At 42.0% G+C, this 25,082-nt stretch overlaps 1 protein-coding gene across 3 annotated transcripts in view; it reads left to right on the plus strand.

Moving 5' to 3' along the window:
* Nucleotides 1–25,082, plus strand: part of LOC120030587 (TBC1 domain family member 14-like) — a 71,678-nt gene that overhangs the window by 40,544 nt on the left and 6,052 nt on the right. For all 3 annotated transcript variants that reach the window (XM_038976011.1, XM_038976009.1, XM_038976012.1), the window contains 5 exons: nucleotides 7,289–7,416; nucleotides 18,321–18,403; nucleotides 21,158–21,382; nucleotides 23,588–23,671; nucleotides 23,960–24,054. In XM_038976011.1, the coding sequence (XP_038831939.1) occupies nucleotides 7,289–7,416; nucleotides 18,321–18,403; nucleotides 21,158–21,382; nucleotides 23,588–23,671; nucleotides 23,960–24,054 (615 nt within the window). The remainder of the gene's footprint in view (nucleotides 1–7,288; nucleotides 7,417–18,320; nucleotides 18,404–21,157; nucleotides 21,383–23,587; nucleotides 23,672–23,959; nucleotides 24,055–25,082) is intronic.

The raw sequence follows: 25,082 nt of genomic DNA on the forward strand, positions 1-25,082 counted from the left end.
CTGGCTGCTTATAACGTTAGTTTTGGGCAACAGGGTTAATTAGCTGGCTAGCTATTTATTGTCATGAACTGAAGCTCAATTTCAATAGGCGAACAACAAGTGGATTCCTAGCTAATACTTACTCACAAGGATTCCTAAATCATTGCTAAGAATAATGAAAATGACTGCAGTTTCTACTGGTCATTGTTTCCAGGCTGGTTGTTTTGGAGCTAGCTAGGTACCAAGCTAAAGCTAGCTACCCCAGATGTTGCGGTTGAACAAATTATGCTTTATTACCAACGCGGTATTGTAAACACATCGTTTGTGGCCGACGTTTGCTTGTTTGCAGACTTTTTTTGTACAGCTTTGACAGTGCTACTGTATCTTTTTTTTATACACAGACTCAAACGGCGTTCCATAGTATGTATGTATGTCGTGAAGCTAATAGCATTGAAGCTATTACTGTGTAACTCCGGTAGGGCAACATCTTAAAAATAGCTCACTTTGTAGTGTGTACCGGTGCTCGACCAGTCGGCGAAAGCCAACATCACCCACGACATAGAACGGTTGACTGCCAAGGGCAATGAATTCCATTATTTTTACTTTAAAGGATTTTGCCTTTTTGAGTTGTCTCGCTGAAATTTTCTTACTCTTTCAAATGACTGCTCGACTTGTTGACTGCTCGCTCCACACAGCAGACATTGTGGGCTAGGTTAGGAATGCTGTGTTGCGCAAAGTTTTACGGGATGTCATTATATCCTGTACCTACGTTTATATAGGTATGCACGTCAGCTTTGACATCGGTTTTGCACATTTAAACTAGACATCGGCTAATACCAATGTTGGCATTTTTAGCTAATATCGTCCGATACCGATATGTTCACCGGTATATCGTGCATCCCTACTTATTGCTTAGTTTCTCCTTGTCTAATTGCCATCACTCAGAACACTGAGCCATGGAACCAGGCAGACTGGCCAGGCATGCAAACAGACACAGAGAGCCACCTACATCATCAGGAAATGAGAGAAAGTTAATAACCATAGATCTGAAACCTTGGCGTAATGATGCATGTTCCCTGGAGACAGGTAACCCGGGGATACCGTTGCCACCTGAGCCTCTAAAAGTGCTAAAGCCAGTCTCCCTATAGGATTTCATGATTACCGTTATGACATCCTAGCTGTAGCAGTGAAATGCTAGACCAGGCTAATTCAACAGCACAAAGAGCAGAGCTTGTTAGTTCATTGTGATTGTGTTAGCTGAAACGCTAAGCTAGGCTATTCCAGTAGAGAGCAGAACAATATGTTTGGTAAATGTGTTGTTGTTTACTATGGTCCTAATCAGAGATAATGTGCTTAGCTTTTCTCTCAGCCTGTGAGTGGTGAGAGAGCAGAAGTGGAAGGAATTCATTTTTTATATTTTTATTTACAATGAAGACCTACCCCGGCCAAACCCGGACGACGCTGGGCCAATAGTGCGCCACTCTACGGGACTCCCAATCACAACAGGATGTGATCTTCCCTCTTTCTCTCACTCACGGCTTGAATTTCATTTCACCTTGCTAGTGGCACCTGCAATGCCGCTGAAGAGGTGTCAGATTTCAACCCCCCCCCTTCTCCCTCTTCTGCTCTCCTCCTCCCATTCTCTCAGTAGTGCAGGCTCACGGCTTCTCCCCCATCCCCTGGCTAGCAGGCAAGGCTTCCTCCCTAGTTGCCGACAGAACTCAAGGAGAGATGGAGAGAGATTTGTGACTCCCTTTTCTCAGTGGTCCCTTTTCTCCCCCCCCCCTTTCTCTGTCTCCTCTCTCTCCTTTCAATCAGTCACCACTGTGTAGTACCAACTGTCTCTTCTGAGCAGCCCTGTGCTCTGAGCAGCCCTACCTCTCTGCAGCCACAGACTTAGTGCTGTGAAAAAGTATTTGCCCCCTTTCAAATGTTCTCTACTTTTGCATATTTTGATACTGAATGTTATGAGATCTTAAACCTAATATTAAAGGGAACCTGAGTGAACAAATAACACAACAATGACATACATATTTCATAAACAAAGTTATTCAACACCCAATGCCCCTGTGTGAAAAAGTATTTGCCCCCTTACACTCAATAACTGGTTGTGCCACCTTTAGCTGCAATGACTCCAACCAAATGCTTCCTGAAGTTTTGGATCAGTCTCTCACATTGCTGTGGAGGAATTTTGGCCCACTCATCCATGCAGAACTGCTTTTACTCAGCAACATTTGTTGGTTTTCAAGTATGAACTGCTCATTTCAAGTCCTGCCACAACATCTCAATTGGGATTAGGTCTGGACTTTGACTAGGCTGTTCCAGAACTTCAATTTTGTTGCTTTTTAGACATTTTCATGTAGACTTGATTTTGTGTTTTGGATCATTGCCTTGCTGCACGACCCAGCTGCACCTCAGCTTCAGCTCACAGATAGAAGGCCTGACATTTAGAATTCTCAGAGCAGAATTCATGGCAAGTCGTCCAGGTCCTGAGACAGCAAAGCATCCCCAAACCATCACACTACCACCATCAAGCTTGACCATTGGAATAGTGTAAGGTTTTTACTGTGGAATGCAGTGTTTGGTTTTCACCAGGCATAATGGGACCCATGTCGTTCATTTTGGTTGCTGTCATTGCAGCTGAAGGTGGCACAACCAGTTATTGAGTGTACTGGGGCAATTACTTTTTCACATAGGGGACTTGGATGTTGCGTAACTTTGTTAATTAAATAAAATAAGTGTATATTTCTGTGGTTATTTGTAAACTCAGGTTCTCTTTGTCTAATAATTAGGTTTTGGTTGAACATCTGATAACATTCAGTATCACAAATATGCAAAAATAGAGAAAATCAGAAAGTGGGCAAATACTTTTTCACGGCACTGTATCTCTGAATCACAAGCTAAACTCCTGTCTAGCATACAGCACATGGACTTGGGTGGGCCAGGATTTTCCATCACTCAATTGTGTATCTTTCCTCATCCATCCACCAATCCATCTCACTTTTGCCATCCGTTGCGCACTCCTTTTCTCTTTTTATTTCTACCGCTCTCTGTGTCACCACCTCTATCTCTATCTATATATATATCTATATCTATCTATCTATAGGACACAGCACTCCGAGAACTCCGCCTCCCCATTTCCCACCAGTGCAGTGGCCCTCCTTTGTCGGTAGTGATAAGGGGAACTAAATCAGTGGGCTCTGGCCCTCATTCACGCCTGGCATCCTCCTTTAAGACCATTTAGATTAGGCTACCCCACTTTGCACATTACCCAGTGTGGGGTGGGCCACTCTGAAGAAAAGCCCTTTACAATCACACTTCAAACATTGGAATCTGTTGCTCCCCAAACAGATGTATACTAGAATTGGTTTTTTCTTATTCATTAAGAATTCATAGACTTGTAGCTGGCCTGAGTGTGACAAGGCGTATAGCCAACAACATAATGAATGCCTGACCAACATCCTGAACAAGCACACAACACCTTTTAGTACAGATGAAGTGTCCCTTCTCAATATGGCAAACATACTGGTTATGATAAACCAACTCAGTGGCCTTGAAGTTAGTGTCTGTCCAGAGGTTGGGAGTTCGCGCTCCGGCCGAGTCATACCAAAGACTGTAAAAATGGGACCCGATGTATCTCTACTTGGCACTCATCATTAGGGAGATGGATTGTGGGTAAGGCCCCGTGATAGACTAGCGTCCAGGGGGTGTGCTTGTACATCAAGCTGCCTCACGCTACAGAAACAGGATGACTGGGCTAATCAATGTTATGTCTATATAAGCACCAACACAGAGCTAACTGGATCCTGTTGACTCAGGCTGCAGTCTTTTGTGCTATATGGCCACACACACCAGGGTTTCCATTAGTCATGCTACGTCAACAGGCTGTCATTAAATGTGAAGACTGCTCACTATCAATTCTCTGTGTAATTATTCCGTGATTAAACAAATCATGGAATAGTAATTAACTAGGAAGTCGGGGCACCACGGGAAAATATTGTTTATAGTTGCAATTTCCTGAATTTAACTCTTCAGATATCTTATCGATTAGTCTAATGGATTATTACCTCATCAGTCATTCCTGAACGTTGCAAACCATTGGATATTTGCACTAACCCTAGCATCAAGAATCAGCGATTAAACAAATTGGGTTAATTGGTTATTTACTAACTAATCAATCACAGAATTACATAAACACACTGACATGATACACTGAAAAGTCCCTAGTGTGCTAAGCCGATATGACGGCTTGGTAGACAAAGGAAAGGGGTGGGGCCAGCTCAAGAGCGAGAAACTCAGTGGACCCACGTTGACTACACTACACTCATGGAAATGTTCATACTTTGAACATGAACAACCACTCATTCGAAAAGAAATTGCTATTTACATATTTATGAGTGTATGCCTTTGTTGTCCATCTGCGCTCGCCGGTCCGTCTGCTGGATAGTCAATCAACAGAAAGTCTCTGGTTTGTCCACCAGAGCTCGAAGTCTGTCGTAGTTGTAGTTTGTTATAATGGATACGTCAGAGTACCATTCAGTCGTTCGAGAGAATGGATGCGTTTACCAGACTAAAGTATTTGAACAGCTGCAGTCTGAATAATTCGTTTTTAGTTTGTAGATTTCTTAACCATTTCCGCGTGTGGATGATCTCCACTTTCTCTGGTCTTTTCAACATGTAGCGACAGCTTCCATGTTTTCTGCTCTAATGTAAATTTTGTAGGAAGTGGGTTTTATACTGGAGTAGAAAAGGGGGCGTTCCATGACGCCTTATAATGTCTGTGCTCACAGGGCGTGGACACTGACTGATCCTAAGTTACTATGAAAAACAATTCTAATTTAGAAGACTAAGATCACATTATCTTTCCAAAAGTATTCCTATACTCAATCATTTATTGTATACAACATTCAGATACAAACCCCATCATTGAGAAGTGTATACCAACAAAGAAACAGTGATGTGTGTCTCCTGTCCTTCATGAGGTCACCAAATGAAGCAAACTCGACATGACTGTTCCTTAAGTGTCCACGGACCACTCCAACTGCTTAGAATTCTCCAACTGCTCGCCACTCAAGTGCATAGGCAACTATGCAGGCTTCAGGGCATCACACGCCACTTTGCAATGAGCTGGAGGCAGTATGCATTTTGAAAACATATACTTAATTGTTTGAAACCTGAACGTTTTACTACATATTATATTATTTCTTACCTTCAAAGTAGCCCAGCCAAAATCTAACCAAAACGTGCAGGCAATTATTTTACAAAGACGTTTTGTAAAGTTTTCAAATCAACTTTCTCATTGTACAGTAGCCAAATGCACAATCCTAGTCATATATTAGCGACCCATGCTAGTTGTTGCATATTTAGAGCTTCCGTCTTTCTAAATTTCGAACAGATATATTAATCTGTCACAAATAGTTTTGCCGCTAATTGCATTATAAACAAACATTTGTGCGTAGGCTACTGCCTCGTGCTCATTGCTGCGCTTATAATGTGACGAAGTAATAGTGTATCAATATTGTATGCTGAATGTTCTGATCTGTTGCATGAGCCTCATTGCTTACAAAAATAATTATGGATTTAGCCTTGGCTTACTGGTTGAATGAATTTGGGATCTATTGACCAACAACTGTCCCAGAGTCAGTTTGGAATAGGCTATTTTTTTTTCGCACAGAAAGACAAGCTGACCAACAGAATAGGTCAGCTTTTCTACTATGGGGGATAGTAGATTGACATTTTGCTGTTCTTTACTTGTCTGGTTGGCTGAGGAAAAGTCGATGTGGGCAGTTATTCTAACATAGGCGGCACATGGGTTTCAAGTTTAGGGAAGCTAATTTTCACCATAGAAATGCACCTTTTATAATAAAGCATTCCATCCTTTGTATTTGCAGACTTATGTAACATAACCTTCTATTTCTAAAGTGATAATTAGATTGGATAGTCATAATTTAGGCAAAAAAGATAACTCAATCACTGTTTGCAAAAAAGTGTTGAATGCAGCGCGTAGTGGCTTCGAGTAGGCTATAGGCCTACGTTTCTTCTCCTTTGCACGGGAAAATGTTGGCATATTAAACACACGTCCGTCAATTCTACTACACTTTATATGACTGGAGACATTAGCGGAATCTTTTTTTAATATGACAAAAATGACAAGGAAGCCTACTCTGTTGACACTGGCAAACAGATCAATTAAAATTATGTCTGATCAGGCCTGGTATTTCGGGGTTTTAGGGGCAGGGCCATTTGGCCTTCAAGAGGTGCCCAAATCTGCTAGTCAAATTGATTTGAAAACTGAAAAACGCTAGCTGTTGTGTTAAGACAAACAATGTATGTAAATACATCATTAATTAGCCTACATGTCAAAGTGTAGGTGATACGCATAGGGTATTGGCTACAGTCTGTCATGTCCAGACCAATGCTGACAGGAGGGAGGCGCCAGGAAATGTAGCAGGCTAAACTCATTGTTCGTCGTAATTCAATACGAATGGAGCACGCCGTTGTAGCCGAGCTGCATTTTCTGTTAAGATGAATTGCCATAAACAAAATGTGATTTCTGTCATTCTGTGAACCGTGGGTGGACGCCCTAATCATGTTACACAACCAATGCAAATGGGTCCGGTACATTTCTTAAATGTCCGGTCAATTCAAATTTTCCTAACGAAAACCCTGGCGACCCACTCTGAGCCACACAGGAGACGTGACAGGGACACACTCATCAGATAGGTGCCGCTAAGGGCCAAAGGGCTGTAGTCAGGCTTCTAGCAGGGGTGTGTGGGGAAAAAAAGTGTGTGTGTGAATGGACCGTGGGACAAAATAAATGTCTTTAGAGGAAATGAAATGTCAGACACCTAGCTTTTTTCCTTTACCAGACTCTACTCTGCTCTATATTGGTTTTAATAAGATGCTTCTAGTTTTGAATTGGTTTTGAGGCCCCCAGGTCTCAGACATATCATTTTACCAGACCACGGATCTGCATACCAATCCCATTGAGGTTGAACTTGATTATGACTTATAAAATGTAATATAAAATGTAATATGAAACAACTGAACAACTACTGGGCCATTAGATTTCAATTAGACTTTCCTGTTTGTTCAATCGGGTGAATAAACCCAAGCGTCTGATTTGATATTTCTTTGTACCTATTGAATATTTGTGTTTTTTTGTGAGCGCGCATGCGGTTTTTGTCTGAAGGAATATGAAACTAAAAGTGGCAGATACGACCTTGGCAAATGAAATCAGTTTATCTCGTGACACATGATATTCCACTGTACGTGTGTGTTAAGTGTGCGTGTGTTCTGTCTGTTCTAGGAATATGAAACTAACAGTAGCAGAGATGGACCTGGCCACAGTCCCCCGTCTCCCAGACAGAGTGTGAGGAAGAATCTGGACTTTGAACCCCTCTCCACCACAGCACTTATACTGGAGGACCGCCCTGCGTATGTACCACACAGACACACACACACGCACGTATACACTGGAGGACCACCCTGCGTCTGTACCTCCCACCTAGACACACACATACACACCCACCCACGTGTATGCACAGAAACACACTTATACACTGGAGGACTGCGCTGCGTAAGTACCACACACACACACACACACACACCAAGAACAGAGCAGCTTCTCACTGAGGCAGGAAGGAGTTAGTGGCGTTTCTTCTGAGTTATGGATCCGAATGGCTTTTCCCTTTTTGTTGTACGGAGTACATCTGGGATTGACTGTCTAGCCAGGATCAATATGAGACCAGCCCAGCTCTCTCCCTGCTCTCTGCCATGCTGCCCTCAGGGTGGATGACTTGGATGGGTCGCTCTCTTTCCATTTTTCTCATACACACAGTATACAAAACCATTGCCCTTTCCATGATATACACTGACCAGGTGAGTCAAGGTGAAGCTATGATCCCTTATTAATGTAATTTATTAAATCCACTTCAATCAGTGTAGATGAGGAGGAAACAGGTTCAATTAGTATTTTTAAGCCTTGAGACAATTGAGACATGGATTGTTTATGTGTGGCATTCAGAGGGTGAAAGGGCAAGACAAAATATTTAAGTGTCTTTGAACGGGGTTTGGGAATAGGTGCAAGGCGTACCGGTTTGTGTCAGGAATTGCAACGCTGCTGGGTTTTTCACGCTCAACAGTTTCCTGTGTGTTCGCCGGTTTTTAAACCACCCGATACAATTGCAATCAGTCGATATAATCGACAACTAGCATCAGACATCAAGCGATATGAATCAGACAGTGGGGTGCCGCAGAAGGTTCAAATCAACGTTTCATATCGTGGTGTAGATCGAATTGCAACCAAGAAATGTTCTTCCCTACCATGGGTCATATTAGCGAGCCACCCCTGGGTAAAAACACTTTTAAAAATCCGTTACGTACTTTTGGCGAAGGGAAAGGATATCAGAAGATCTTCTAGTTTCAGTTAAAGCACAATAAAACATGTCATTATAGCGCCTACTCCGAAATTCCGATATGATAGGTTGATTTGAACCTGACCAACTAGTCTGATTCATATCGTGTGATTTCTGGCGATTGTTCTCTATTATATCGACTGATTTGGTTCTGTATGGGGTGTTTAAACAACTAGTTGACCTACATCCTTTCAATTATTTAAATTCCATTTTGTTAGTTTTTTTTTCTGTGCTCTCAAAGTGTACTTTCTCTAGATGGAAATCAGACCAAGCCCGAACTGTGCGATGTAGTAGGGAGTTGTAGTTTCCAACAGGCCAATTGTCTACATAGTTTAGTGCATAAAATGAGGTAAATGACTACATCGCCTATAATCTATTGCACGCCTACTTGTCTGGAGAGGGAGAGAAGAGACAAAAGAATGCACAATCTAGGGGATATAGAGCAGTTGCTTCTCGAGGCGTCTCTACATGATCTACAGTGGCTTGCGAAAGTATTCACCGCCCTTGGCATTTTTCCTATTTTTTTGCCTTACAACCTGGAATTAAAATAGATTTTTGGGGGGAGGGTTGTATCATTTGAGTTACACAACATTCTTACCACTTTGAAGGTCATATGTTTTATTGTGAAACAAGCAAGAAATAAGACAAAAAAACGGAAAACTTGCGTGTGCTATTCACCCCCCCGAAGTCAATACTTTGTAGAGCCACCTTTTGCAGAAATTACAGCTGCAAGTCTCTTGAGGTATGTCTCTATTAGCTTGGCACAACTAGCCACTGGGATTTTTGCCCATTCTTCAAGGCAAAACTGCTCCAGCTCCTTCAAGTTGGATGGGTTCCGCTGGTGTACAGCAATCTTTGAGTCATACCACAGATTCTCAATTGGATTGAGGTCTGGGCTTTGACTAGGCAATTCCAAGACATTTAAATGTTTCCCCTTAAACCACTCGAGTGTTGCTTTAGCAGTATGCTTAGGGTCATTGTCCTGCTGGAAGGTTGAACCTCTGTCCCGGTCTCAAATCTCTGGAAGACTGAAACAGGTTTCCCTCAAGAATTTCCCTGTATTAGGCACCATCCATCATTCCTTCATTTCTGACCAGTTTCCCAGTCCTTGCCGATGGAAAAACATCCCCACAGCATGATGCTGCCACCACCATGCTTCACTGTGGGGATGTTGTTCTCAGGGTGATGAGAGGTGTTGGGTTTGCGCCAGACGTAGCGTTTTCCTTGATGGCCAAAAAGCTCAATTTTTGTCTTACCCTACCAGAGTACTTACTTCCATATGTTTGGGGAGTCTCCCACATGCCTTTTGGCGAACACCAAATGTGTTTGCTTATTTTTTTCTTTAAGCAATGGCTTTTTTCTGTCCACTTTTCCATAAAGCCCAGCTCGGTGGAGTGTATGGCTTAAAGTGGTCCTATGGACAGATACGCCAATCTCTACTGTGGAGCTTTGCAGCTCCTTCAGGGTTATCATTGTTCTATTTTCTTACCTCTCTGATTAATGCCTTCTTTGCCTGGTCTGTGAATTTTGGAAGGCGGCCCTCTCTTGGCAGGTTTGTTGTGGTGCCATATTCTTTCCATTTTTTAATAATGAATTTAATGGTGCTCTGTGGGATGTTCAAAGTTTCTGATATTTTTTTATATCCCAACCCTGATCTATACTTCCACAACTTTGTCCCTGACTTGTTTGGAGAGCTCCTTGGTCTTCGCGGTGCCCCTTGCTTAGTGGTGTTGCAGACTCTGGGGCCTTTCAGAACAGGTGTATGTGACCGATCATGTGACACTTAGATTGCACACAGGTGGACTTTATTTAATTAATTATGTGACTTCTTAAGGTAATTGGTTGCACTAGATCTTTTTATGGACTTCATAGCAAAGGGGGTGAATACATATGCACCCACCACTTTTCCTTTTCTATTTCACTTCATCAATTTGGACTATTTTGTATGGCCATTCTATGAAATCCAAATAAAAATCCATTTAAATTACAGGTTGTAATGCAACAAAATAGGAAAACCGCTTTTGCAAGGCACTGTAAGTGATTGATGGTTAGTATTCAGTTGTCAAAGTATGCCTTATTTACTTTGAAGAACTACTGAAAAAGTGATTTTGTCAGACAGCATAAGCAGCAGCTCAATAGATATGAGATGATGACTTGGAATGAAATTATAAAGTTGTCAAATAAATAAATAAAATATACACAACTTAAATATTTTATTAAAATAAAGTAACGTGAATACGTTATGGTTAATATGTGATAAACAATAATGGGCAGTCACTACCATCATGGGACTTTTATTAATTGTTTTATTAATTGTTACAGCATTCAACCCACATAATGCATAGTCCATTTTATGTTTAAAGGTCCCGTACAGTCTTTTATTTTTACAATTGTTTTTATTAATTCGACCATTAAAAAAAAAAAGCACACATAAAACTTGAAAAAGCCATACATGAGTAAAATCATCGAGGATAACACACAAAGTCTGGGACTTATTTCCGTTGTGATCATCTTGAGACGAGATGGCTAGGCAAGATCCAACACAGTTAAACACAGTATGGCATTGAGATAATAAAACAAAAACAGAGAAGAAGAACATCTATCTAATCATTGCAGTTTCGTCGTAGGGGTCATTCACATACATAGTCGTCCTATTTCCCAAGTATAAAATAGCCTTTGAATGACAAACATCACCCATAATATTTGTACACTATTAAAATGCTCAAAATTGAAGAAATTGTACCTTTTCGTTCGTCTCTAACTATCAGGAAGTTTTGAAGAACAGGTCGAGTGGGGCGGTGGGAGCTTATATTCATGAGCTTCCCTTGACTGACTGCTCTTTGAAACACCCTTGTGGTTGTTGCCAGGTATCAAGTTACACAATCGGCCAGATGTCATTCCGAGCCTAAATAGTGTACCTCGCCCCATTTCTCTCAGCAAAACGCTCTCGTGGTCAACAGAGCTGATCATGCCCGTTGGATATCAGACAAACCGCAGCAATAAACAATTGCATTTCTATTGTTTTGTAACTAATTACAGAACACTGTTCACTGATACACTTCTTCACAAGAATTAGTGAAGCCAGAGTCACCTTAGAAGTTTACACATAAGGGAATGTACATGAAAACAGCATACAATAAGTGCACTGGACAATTTATTGGTGCCTCTGTGTTAGCATTATAAATGACTATGTTCAGAATTGTATGTATTGATCAAACGTTTATTTGATCATGTAAATAGGCTAGCATAGCCAAAATATTGATCAACCTGAACGAACACTCATGAGAAATAAAAGTGAGAAATAATGGTGAGATGTCATTCCAAAAATTATTAGAGCCATGAGCCTAATATAGGCACCCCATTGATTCGTACAATTTGTAACACTCATCTCCCGTCCGAATGCTTGAAAAAAAATAGACCAAGTAACAAAATGTGATATCATATCACATAAAACTGAATTACTTGGGCTTTAGGAAATGCAACCAACTGCAGAGATTGATGGGGAGGGGAGCGGGAGAGGAGGGGCACCCATGTACCCCGCTTCAATCAAGCAGGCTTCAGTCTCCCACTTAGCTTCAGGCATCCCCAAGATTGAAGCGAGAGACAAATCCAGCTATGGCCTCGTCAGGCCTCTCACACTGGGCATACAGGGGTTCTGGGATGGACAGCTCACAAACCCAAATCAAATGTATTTATATAGCCCTTTGTACATCAGCTGATATCTCAAAGTGCTGTACAGAAACCCAGCCTAAAACCCCAAACAGCAAGCAATGCAGGTGTAGAAGCACGCTTCCCCACATACGGCGCTGGATCAAGGGTAACCTAGTTGAAGAGGAGATCCAGGAGCCTGTCTATGTAGCCTGTAATGTTTTGAAAAGGGAAATGTTTGTTAAATGGGTAGTGAATTTAATGTCCTTTTATTTACTGTCCTGAGTTAAGCTATCAATTAGTTTATGTAGTGATCTACTCATTCTATGTCTAATGTTTTTTCTGGTATTTTTGAAGTACTCAATTTGAAATGTGCAATATTTGGTTGTGCACTTTTTAGTGAAACTTTTCAGTGTTTGTATTTGGAATATGTGTGCCTGAAATGCTCAGTTGATTTGAAATGAATAACTATGACTGACAGTATGTTGAGTCTGTCTTCAAAGGCTTCACACAGGGTTCGCACAAGGGGCATGAGGTGCTTAAAGTACTTGAATTTGGCACTCTGAAATTCAGGTACTGGAACACCTTAAAAATGTTCTCAAGTTGGTACTTGAAAAGAACTTGAATTAAAATGAGAAGAGAACAGAAAATGATCAAATATGTTAATATGAAAAATATTACAAAAATGCAAATTAATTGAGGCAGACTACCAAGTTTTATTTCCTCACGTGTTTCGTGCTCTGATTGCCAGGCGAGCTCGCTCATTCCACCCACACTGCCACTCAGCCAGGCAGGTATGGAAGTGACTGATTAGGCGCCGCCAAACGTCACATCAATAGCTAAAATGCCTGGGCAAATTTAGATTTATTTAGTTAATGATCGTTTACCCACTTGCATTCCCAGCGTTAATCAACTCTCCAAAGGCTTCTTGATCTGTGTTCTAATCGTGCCTACCTTTGAGATCGAGTGGAATCGTGAATGATTCATGTATGCTTGTTACGTTCGCCTGCTCCCTCAGATTTGCCTTGTTAGCAGCCCATTCATTCACCACTCTGTCCAATGGAAAACTCCGCCCACGACACAGGCCGAGAGGTGAAACAAACTACCCAGACCTACATTGGCCAGTGGCAGAGAGACGCCGTTGACAGTGGAAATTGTTTTAAAATGGGGTCCCCTGAGAGAATCTGTAATCTCATCAAACACATTAACTTGTTTCTCTTCAAATGGGAATAGAATTAAACATTTTAGAGTCAACGAAGGGCATTTTACACTGTCAGAATTAACTGTCATGTCAATGTGTTAGGGCAGCTTGTGGGACCTGACATTTAGTGAAATATAAAGACAATTTCATATTATTATCATGTACCCTGAACAAAAATATAAACGCAACATGCAACAATTTCAAAGATTTGACTCAGTTACAGTTCATATAAGTACATAAGTCAAGATCATCAGTACTTACCACTCCAGTATGTAGTAAATACAGTGGTTGCTCCACTAAAAGATTTGCGATTATGCTGCGCGACTTAGAGGTAATTTATGGTTTAGTACGGTACCCTGCATCACCACTTCATTACTCCAGACCAGCACAAGGGGGAGTTGGAGCACTGATTATGCTTTTGGGTCCTACTGTGTCTCTAACTGACAATGAATGGGCGACATAAACCTAAATAGAAACGGATAATTGTGCACAACTTCAGTATTACTTAGTAAAACTGTTGTTACACTAAGGTTTTTATTATTACACTCCCGACCGGTCATGTTGTACAACGTTTGAGTGGCACAACAGTCTAAGGCACAGCATAGCAGTGCAAGCTGTGTTGCTACAGATGCTGGTTCAATACCTGTGCTGTCCCCGACTGGGAGACCCATGAGATGACTGTAGGTTTTTGGTTTCTGTCCCTCTAAAAACAGAAATAAATCATTCTAAATAACAAACTGGCTTTATTTACAAATTAGTAGCAATGTCTCAACCCACGTTCAAGAATGGCCTTTTTCTCGCTCATTTTACGTTGTTTGAGAACAAAATAAACAAAGCGATTATTATTATTAATTTAGAATTATATAAAAGCCCCTTGAATATTCTCACAGATATATTATTAACCCTGTTATTAGCAGGACAATATATATTGGTCATGGCTCCCGAGTGGCACACAATGGGATTGCCTTGCAGTTCTCCAGCTGTATCAACTGAAAGCGGTGCGAGGTTCAAGGCATGAGGGCAGGGGGCACGGGATGTGCCGCAGAACCACATTCAGAAGACGGACCTAGCCCATGGGGAAGGGAGGAAGAGGAAAGGGGGGTGTCCGCCACACCCACCCCGCCACACTGGGTAGCACAGAGCAACACTTTAAGGGGGGGCATTGTACTAATAATGGCGCTGACTAGGGAAACGTTCCTGCTGCTCTTAGTGCCAGTCTGCACGTTCAAACTATAACAATGTAACTAATAATGGCATCTTTATGCTTTCTTTAATAAAATAATGGCTTTTAGCAGGTAGCTGGTCAATCAACTTGCCTAGAAGGAAGGTAGGGGGAGAATTCTAAGTTAGGTTGGCTGTATCACAACCGGCCATGATTGGTTGCAATTTCTTTACAAATATTATTTTGGCCTTTATTCAGATTACAATCGCTCACTTTCATTTTTATGAAAACGAAGTAACCTCCAAAATATAATTTTATATATTATCAAGTTGATAGCACAGCCATATAGCCCGGCACCTACATAAAGCTGAGTGACTCACTCATTCATGGCTTTGATTCAAAATAAATAAGTACCAACATTCTTTCTGATAGTCTTTAATAAAGAAATGTTTTGGTTATGCTGACCTGGACACCAGTATGGGCTATTAGCAAGACAATATACCTTTACCAACACCTTTCTGTATTTTGAGACTTTGGATGGAGCCTCCCTAGTGGTGTAGTTGTCTAAGTCACCGCAACGTAATGCAAAATACGTTGCTACAAATACCCTTGCCGCCCTCCACCGGGAGACCCATGAGAGGAGGCTTTTGGTTTTAATTTAGAATCCTCTAATCCTCTATATGTAATTATTGGCGGAGAGTCACGTCATATTTCTCGATATACTGTAGGCCTACCGTTGGCGACATGAGTCTCACTAGTGTTGAGTAATGTGCTGTTAAAAGTGATGTAGATCTTATTTATTTAAAGAACATATTGAAGTTAGAAGCAATAGCCTACAACTATTTCAGCATCGTTTCCTGCTGCTCTGAGACAAGCATGGGGACTGGTCTTGATAAATCAATTCGTTTTTTATTTTGACTGAATCTCCGTTTTGGGTATTGGTTAGACTACAATTAGGGTGTAGAAATGTTATGCTCTTAGTGTGACCTTTATTTAACTAGGCAAGTCAGTTTAGAACAAATTCTTATTAACTAGGTCAGCCTACTCATTCCTCCCCGTCGGGGAATTGAACCCCAGTCTTCCGCGTGCCCGCACAACTTGGGGATTCTACTCCCGACCGTCACGTTGTACAGCGCCATATTTTCCGTTCCATCCTAACGGAAACCCAGAGTTTTTCTTGGAATAGAAACACCATACTATTAATCAAATTAATCCCAAACTCTAAAAGTAATTGGAAATGTAGATTACAAATTATTTGTGACATTGTGGTTACAATAAACAATGTAAACAAGATGCTGTGTTTTTATTTACAATATTGATGGACAGCTGGTGGCATTTTTAAAACAGGTTTTCAAACACTTGTAGTCCAATTAGGAGGACAATATACCTTTACCAACACCTCTCTGTATTTTGATAGTTTGTGGATGGGGGCTCCGGAGTGGATGTGGGATCCCGCGTTGCTACAGATGCAGGTTCGATACCTGTGACTGCTGCCACCGGGAGACCCATGAGGCGGCTTTTGGTTTTAATTTCTAATCCTCTATATGTAATTATTGGCGGAGTGTCACGTCATATTTTTCGATATACTGTGGGCTTACCGTAGGCGACATGAGTATCACTAGTGTTGAGTAATGTGCTGTTAAAAGTGGTGTAGGTCTTATTTTTTTAAAGAGCGTACTGAAGTTAGAAGCAATAGGATTTGAAGAAATAGCCTACAACTATTTTAGCACTGTTTCGCATTGCTCTGAGACAAGCATGGGGACTGGTCTGATAAATCAATGAGATTTTTATTTTCACTGAATCTCCATTTGGATATTGATTAGACTACAATTACACAATTAGGGTGTAGAAATGTTATGCTCTTAGTGTAATCTTTTATTTAACTAGGCGCGGTAGTTAAGAACAAATTCTTATTTACAAGGACAGCCTACTCATTCCTTCTCAACGGGGAGGAACCCCCGACGGGGTGGTTCAACTTAGAATAGAAACACAATATTAACAATAATAACACAATATTCTACTTAGAATAGAAACACAATAAAATTAATTCAGCAAAATTTCTTAAAATCAGTCCCATATACTATGTTCGTACAAAAAAAGGTTTTAAATTCTCTAGTACAGCCGCTATTGAAGGCTATCTCAAAGATGCCCTCTGGTGGTCAAACTAGCACTAACTAGCATTAATGGTACCAGTGGTTGGCATAGAGTTCTGCGGCACCACGCAAGCTGTGCTGCAGTACGCTGCAACTTTTAAAGGACGAACCACTAAGTAGTTAAACTCGTATTATTGAGTAGAAGTTGTAAGGAATAGATTTTTTTGGGGGGGGGGGGGGGGGGGGGGTTGTGGTGATATACCACCATCTGATGGCAACTAGAAACAATTGCATAATAGGAACTAATATAAATTGATGGTCTTTGAAAATAAATGTTAATGCTTGAAAAAGTACTTGAAAGTACTTGAATTTGACTTGACACTGTCTGTAAGAACCTTTTTCACAGCATATCCCCCACAGCATATTCTTTGCCTTCCTGCTGTTGTGGTTTCCTGGGAACCTGTGCAGACAGAGTAGATGTTGTGTGCTGGCAGTCCTCAGACTCAATATAGAGGGTTTCGGGATGGAAGAACAAAAACCATATAGTGACTATCAAGTGTGTTACAGAAAATATTTCGTTCACAAGTCAAAACAGTTACAGCCACCGTGTCAGACTCATCAAACTCTGATACTTACATTATGGTCAGCGCTTGCAAGATCCCCTGATCCTCTGTTAATGACACTATGACATCCAGTTCCCTGCACAGTGTGCTTTTTCCGGTATGCTGGTAAGTAGCTTGCTTGCTTTAAGTCACAAGACAGATGAAAAAGGGTTAGTTACCAGCCATGTTCTGCTGGAGCAATCTTACTGTTTGTAAGCAAAGCCCTGTGACGTGCCCATGTGATGACAGTTTTAAGGCGTTACCACCGCTTGACTTGAGTACCGGCACCTAAAATGTTCTACTGCTTGAGCTCCTGTTCCTCTTTTATAGAGTATTAGGTCAAAAGTATTGTGGCGCTCCTGCACCTAAATATGAACTCTACCGGCACCCAAAATGAGTACCGGTACCTATTTCAGTCTGAGTCGAGCACTGGGCGTTACATATTTTAATGAGTTAAAATTATATGACGTTATAACGGGGGGGGGGGGACCAGTGACTTTATGATCAGCTTTGTCAATTTACCAGCAACAGTCATTTCTAATACTTGGGTCAATCTACTATGAATTGGTTTAATCTAAATATCATCCAATTTGATGAAAAACATGATTTTCACTCTTCAGGTCCATTTTAAGAAAAATTATCGGAACTTAAATTGTAAACCGTGATTATTTTGTAATAATCAAACCAAAACCAAACCGACCTCAAGAAGCTCTAGTCGCTCAGCACTATTCCTTTACTTACTCCCCCCCCCCCCCCCACCTCTCTCTCGAAATGCACTGCAGCAGGACCATGTAGAGAGAACCTATTAGCAGCACTCTCTCTCTCTGTTTTCTGTCTCCCCTGCATCATTCTCTTGTTTATACCAGCCTAGCCCATATGGTTTCCTAACTCTTATATGAGAGGTGGGCTAGGTACAGTTGACGGTAGAGAGAGAGAGGCTACTGAACGTTTAATGCCCCTCTCTTTCTTTACGCCACAGTAAAGAAGGTGTTTGTGGCTGTAATCCTGTAGAATATTTAGAGGTGAAAGTGTAAGGTGGTGTCTGTGCCAAAATGGTGATAGAAGTGTGTTCTCTCGCTCCCTTTGCAACCCTCCCTCACTCATTTTCATTGCCTTTCTTCTCCTCTAATACCCCACCATGAATAATGCGAGGGACCAAGTTTAAACTTAACACACTCACTCACCCACATTCACTCTCTGGGATGTGTTGTGTTGCAGTAATCTGCCAGCCAAGCCTGCAGAGGAGGCACAGAAACACCGACAACAGTATGAGGAGATGGTGGCCCAGGCGAAGAAGAGAGGTGTGTATTCATTTGGATCATATCCGGCCATTTTTTTTTTGTTGATATTCCCTCACACCCATTGCTCTCAAAAATCCTCCTTTCTGTCTTGACCACTCATAGTCAAAATAAATGGAATGCATTTCCAACTTTCCAGCTTTTTAGTTTACATTTACTGATATTTTGCCCAATTACTGGTAAAATTAGCTGATCTGATTTGTGGAAAATGATCAGAATTGGGCTGCTTGTGTAAACGCAGCCTTAGATATTTTTATAATGGCTACTGTCTATCGTGAAAACTGACTGGATGGGTTCCCACTATACTGCTTTCAACCATGACATCCTTACAGATCAGCGGTCTTAAAAGGATACTACAGTATATAATGGTGACATACAGTGCATTCGGAAAGTATTCAGACCCCTTGACTTTTTCCACATTTTGTTACGTTACAGCCTTATTCTAAAAAGGATGAAATCGTTTTTATCCCTCATCAATCTACACACAATAATGACAAAGCAAAAACTGGGCCACTCAAAGACATTCAGAGACTTGTCCCGAAGCCACTGCTGCGTTGTCTTGGCTGTGTGCTTAGAGTCGTTGTCCTGTAGGAAGGTGAACCCTTCGCTCCAGTCTGAGGTCCTGAGCGCTCTGGAGCATGTTTTCCTCAAGGATCTCTCTGACTAGTCTCCCAGTCCCTGCCGCTGAAAAACATCCCCACAGCATGATGTTGCCACCACCATGCTTCACCATAGGGATGGTGCCAAGTTTCCTCCAGACATGACGCTTGGCATTCAAGCCAAAGAGTTGAATCTTGGTTTCATCAGACCAGAGAATCTTGTTTCTCATGGTCTGAGAGTCCTTTAGGTTCCTTCGGCAAACTCCAAGCGGGCAGTCGTGCCTTTTTACTGAGGAGTGGCTTCCGTCTGGCCACTACCATAAAGGCCAGATTGGTGGAGTGCTGCAGAGATGGTTGTCCTTCTGGAAAGTTCTCCCATTTCCACAGAGGAGCTCTGGAGCTCTTTCAGAGTGACCATCGGGTTCTTAGTCACCTCCCTGACCAAGGTCCTTCTCCCCCGATTGCTCAGTTTTGCCAGGCGGCCAGCTCTAGGGAGAGTCTTGGTGGTTCCAAACGTCTTCCATTTAAAAATGGAGGCTACTGTGTTATTGGGGACCTTCAATGCTGCCGAAATGTTTTGGTACCTTTCCCAGAAAATGTTGAAAAACCTTTTTTGGCTATGTTATTAAGGGGTGTTGTGTGTAGATTGATGAGGGGGGAAAATCAATTTTAGAAAAGGCTGTAATGTAACAAAATGTGGGAAAAGGAAGGGGTCTGAATACTTTCCGAATGCACTCTAGTACTTACAGTTGAAGTCAGAAGTTTACATACACTTAGGTTGGAGTCATTAAAACTCGTTTTTCAACCACTCCACAAATTTCTTGTTATCAAACTATAGTTTTGGCAAGTCGATTAGGACATCTACTTTATGCATGACACAAGTCATTTTTCCAACAATTGTTTACAGACAGATTATTATTCATTCACTGTATCACAATTCCAGTGGGTCAGAAGTTTACATACACTAAGTTGACTGTGCCTTTAAACAGCTTGGAAAATTCCAGAAAATTATGTCATGGCTTTAGAAGCTTCTGATAGGCTAATTGACATCATTTGAGTCAATTGGGGGTGTACCTGTGGATGTATTTCAAGGCCTACCTTCAAACTCAGTGCCTCTTTGCTTGACATCATGGGAAAATCAAAAGAAATCAGCCAAGACCTCAGAAACAAATTGTAGACCTCCACAAGTCTGGCTCATCCTTGTGAGCAATTTCCAAAGCCTGAAGGTACCACGGTCAACTGTACAAACAATAGTACGCAAGTATAAACACCATGGGACCACACAGCCGTCATACCGCTCAGGAAGGAGACGCGTTCTGTCACCTAGAGATGAACGTACTTTGGTGCGAAAAGTGCAAATCAATCCCAGAACAACCGCAAAGGACCTTGTGAAGATGCTGGAGGAAATGGGTACAAAAGTATCTATATCCACAGTAAAACGAGTCCTATATCGACATAACCTGGAAGGCCGCTCAGCAAGAAAGAAGCCACTTTTCCAAAACCGCCATAAAAAATCCAGACTACGGTTTGCAACTGCACATGGGGACAAAGATTGTAATTTTTGGAGAAATGTCCTCTGGTCTGATGAAACAAAAATAGAACTGTTTGGCCATAAAGACCATCATTGTGTTTGGAGGAAAAAGGGGGAGGCTTGCAAGCCGAAGACACCATCCCAACCGTGAAGCACGGGGGTGGCAGCATCATGTTGTGGGGGTGCTTTGCTGCAGGAGGGACTAGTGCACTTCACAAAATAGATGGCATCATGAGGAAAGGAAATTATGTGGATATATTGAAGCAACATCTCAAGACATCAGTCAGGAAGTTAAAGCTTGGTCACAAATGGGTCTTCCAAATAGACAATGACCCCAAGCATACTTCCAAAGTTGTAGCAAAATTTGCGTAATGTAAACTTCCGACTTCAACTGTATATGGTAATATTATAATTAGAATGTCTAATATAATGCCATTTAGCTGATGTACTTATCCAAAGCGACTTACTGTCATGCGTGCATTTTTTTTTTAAACATATGGACATTCCCGGGAATCAGACCAATTATCCTGCCGTTGCAAACACCATGCTATACCAATTGAGCTACAGAGGACCACATATTTCTATTATATTGTTGTCTAACACTCTCTCCCTTCCCTCCCTCTGTAGAGCTCAAGGAGGCCCAGAAGAGGAGGAAGCAACTGGAGGACAGGTGCAAGCTGGAGGAGAGCATCGGCAACGCCGCCCAGACCTGGAACCTGGAGATTCTGCCCAACTGGAGTGCCATGTGTACGTCTCGGCGGGTCAGGGAGCTCTGGTGGCAGGGCGTGCCCCCAAGCGTCAGGGGCAAGGTCTGGAGCCTGGCGGTGGGCAACGAGCTCAACATCACCCACGGTACGACACACCTCACTGTAGGCCTGAGAGAGACTGTACTGAATTATACACACCTCACATCACATATCACACCTGGGGGGGGGCATGCGTGAGTGAAGTAAAGAGAGGACTTATAATACTGTAAATATCTAAGGGTGAGATGCAGGTCTAAGGCACTGCATCTCAGTGCTAGAGGTGTCACAACAGACACCCTGGTTCGAATCCAGGCTGTTTCACAAACCGGTCCTTGATTGGGAGTCCCATAGGGCGGCTCACAATTGGCCCAGCGTTGTCCAGGTTTGGCCGGTGTAGGCCGTCAAGAACAAATTCTTATTTACAATAACTGACTTGCTTAGTTAAATAAAGGCAACAAAAAAAAATAATAATACCGGAGGTCTTCGTTTCAGCATGAGTCATTGGAAAAACCACCCCCTCTGGTGGCCCATTTTGGTTGTGACAAGCCGAACCTAATGGGATCATGTATCGGTGTGACACACACAGGGGTCTTAGAAATGTACAATTTGTCTTTGGTATTCAATTACAATGCCAAAGATAGATTGAAGAGCGAAGGTACACGGCTGAATGCTCTCCTGATACGAGAACGAACTGCATCCCAATGAGTTCACTGACTCAACTGGACACGCACACACACACACACGCAAATACGTGGCCTTCACTTTCACTGGGATCTTCATATTAATACCTCCACACAGACTTGCTGTGTGTGTGTGTGTGTGTGTGTGTGTGTGTGTGTGTGCAGTCTTCCTCACACATTTTCACTACTGAGGTGAAAGCCCTCAGAGGCACTTGCAGATAAGCCCACCTAAGTCCTGAGCTGAGCTACACGGCATACTAATCAACCTATATCTCTCCCTCTTATGTCTACTCACATGGATTTTTCAGTTTTTAAAATACTTGGGCGGTCCGTCTAAGCGTTATTTATGTCCAAACAGTGTTTTTGGAATGAATTTTCGGGATGGAAAAACAATGTAAACAAGTGTAAACATAAATGACTTAAACCCGATTTTAAAAGTATGTATAAAACATAATGTATATATATATATATATATCTCTCTATCTATATATCTATATCCATAGATATATATATATATCATTTTTTTACATTTTTATAATATATTCTTTGAGAACTAACAATTTACCAAAATAAAAGGTAGACAATCAAGGAGAATTGACAATTCCAAAAACAAGGAATTTAGCAGTATTGATTTTGCTGTTATGTTTGAGCAAAAAAACACATCATTAGCCATGCATGGCAAAATGCATAGAATTGCAGGAAATGAACTTGAAAACTGCAACTTTTTCTCTCAGCTCCAAGGCAAAATGTGTAGAATTGTAGGAAATTGGCCTTTAAAAATGCAAACATTTCTCTACACCGCCAAGATGGGGGGCCTCTAAAATATTTTCTAAAATTCAGCGCAGAGCTAAACCAAGAGCCATTGATCTACATACATACCTCAATATGAATGCATTCTTCCATTGCTCTGGCAAATAATCAGAGCTGTAGTACAGGTTCAGATACTCTCAGAGGACAATGGAAGTTAGTAGGAAAGCTTATTTATTGTGTACAAACCAACAAGTTTCGACTCTTTGCCTTCACCAGAGTTTTACAGAAAGAGAAAATAATGAGGATTTCAATTGGAAGTGTCCATCTGAGTTTCTCGCCGCTGTTCCACAGTCTCTTTATCTATACATGGTCGTGTGGGCGACGCATAGCTTGTTAGGGTTCATAATGCAGAGACAATATTGGCCTGTAAAGTCTCCTGTTCTTCCATAAAGAGCCGAATACCAGTATACCAACTTTGCTAACTTCCTCACAAGGTGATTCAGGGTTGCAAATGAGGCATGGGCTGTGTCCAAAATGGCACCCAATTCCCTATATGGTGCCATAGTCTATTATGTAGAAATATCTCATTACACAGATTCAATTACTCCTCACTAGAGGGCAACGCCAGGTCTAGGAGAAGGCCAGTAGATAAGCACAGCACCATTGAGACACTGCAAAGGTCTTTGATAATGGAGAGAAGACCTTGAGAATGTATTCAGCCTTGATGTGCTGCAGCAGAAGGCTTTTGATAGGATTACTAGCGTAGTCCCTGTCTGTGATTTTACTCCCATGTTAATTGGCTCAAGGGCAGGTTTTATTTTGTGTGTGTGTGTATGCGCAATAACAGGCGTAAAGTTGTGATGTATTCTATTTGTCCACAGAGCTGTTTAACATCTGTCTGGCCAGGGCAAGGGAGAAGTGGAAATCTATGCCTACTGCACCACCCACTGAACCAGAGACTGAAGGTAGTGATTGATAGATTGATTGGGAGTACACGGTAGAGACAGAAAAATATGCTACTTTCATTTCTTTATCCCCTTTTTTCTAAAGTGCAATTGGAAATGTTTGACCTGTCTTACAAATGGTGGAGGATTTCAATCTGACTCACATTTGATTCTAAATATAGCCTACAGAAGGTTACAGAACACGAGAGTTGGCTACAAGAAATGTGAGATTGTTGAATCATTCAATGTGTTTCTAACATGTTCTTCTATCCTCCATGTCTGTCTGTGTGTGTCTGTGCGCGTGTGTAGATGCAGGTTTGTCCCTGGCGGACAGAGAGGCCAGTCTGGAGCTGATTACACTGGACATCTCCAGAACCTTCCCACACCTCTGTATCTTCCAACAGGTCAGTGGCAGAACAACAACCACAACTGTTTATTTAATAATACTATATCAACTCTATAGATGATCACTTTATTCAGTAGATTAAATTAAATGAATTGGTGTGTATGTGTTGTTGGTATGTGTGCGTGTATATAGTGGGAGTGTGTGTATATAATGTGTATATATAGTATTGTGAGTGTGCAGAGAGTCGGTGCAAGATGGGGTCAGTGCAGATAGTCCGGGTAACCATTAATTAACTATTTAGCTCGGGGGTAGAAGCTGTCTTGAAGCCTGTTGGTCAGAGAGCTGATGCTCATGTACTGTTTGCCAGACGGAAGCAGATTGAACAGTATGGGTTGGGGTGGCTGGAGTCTTTGGCAATTTTTCGTCCCTTTCATTGAAACCACCTGATGTAGAGGTCCTGGATGGCAGGGAGCTCGGCTCCAGTGATGAACTGGGCCGTCCGCATCACCCTCTGTAGTGCTTTGCGGTCATTGGTGGTGCATTTGCCATACCAAGCGATGATGCAGCCAGTCAAGCTGCTCACAAATGGTGCAGCTGCCTAACCTTTTCAGCCACCTGAGGGGGAGGAGACACTAGTGCGCTCTTCACGACTGTGCGGGTGTGTGTGGACCATAATTCCTTAGTGATGTGGACGCCAAGGAACTTCAAGCTTTCGACCCGCTCCACTACAGCCCCGTCGATGTGGATCGGGGCATGCTCTGCCCTCTTTATCCTGTCTTACGGGTCTTACTGACGTTGAGAGAGAGAGCGAGAGAGGTTGTTGTCATGGAACCACACTGCCATATCTCTGACCAACTCCCTGTAGGTTTTCTCATCGCTGTCTGTGATCAGTCCAACCACCGTTGTCGTCAGAACTTGTTGGCGTCGTGCGTGGCCACGCTGTCGTGGGTGAACAGGGAGTACAGGAGGGGACTAAGCACACACCCCTGAGGGGCCTCTGTGTTGATGGTCAGCGTAGCAGAGGTGTTGTTGCCTACCCTCACCACCTTGGGTCGTCCAGTCAGGCGAGTCCATGATGCAGTTACA

The sequence above is a fragment of the Salvelinus namaycush genome, chromosome 36, assembly GCF_016432855.1.
Source record: "Salvelinus namaycush isolate Seneca chromosome 36, SaNama_1.0, whole genome shotgun sequence".
NCBI lineage: Eukaryota > Metazoa > Chordata > Actinopteri > Salmoniformes > Salmonidae > Salvelinus > Salvelinus namaycush.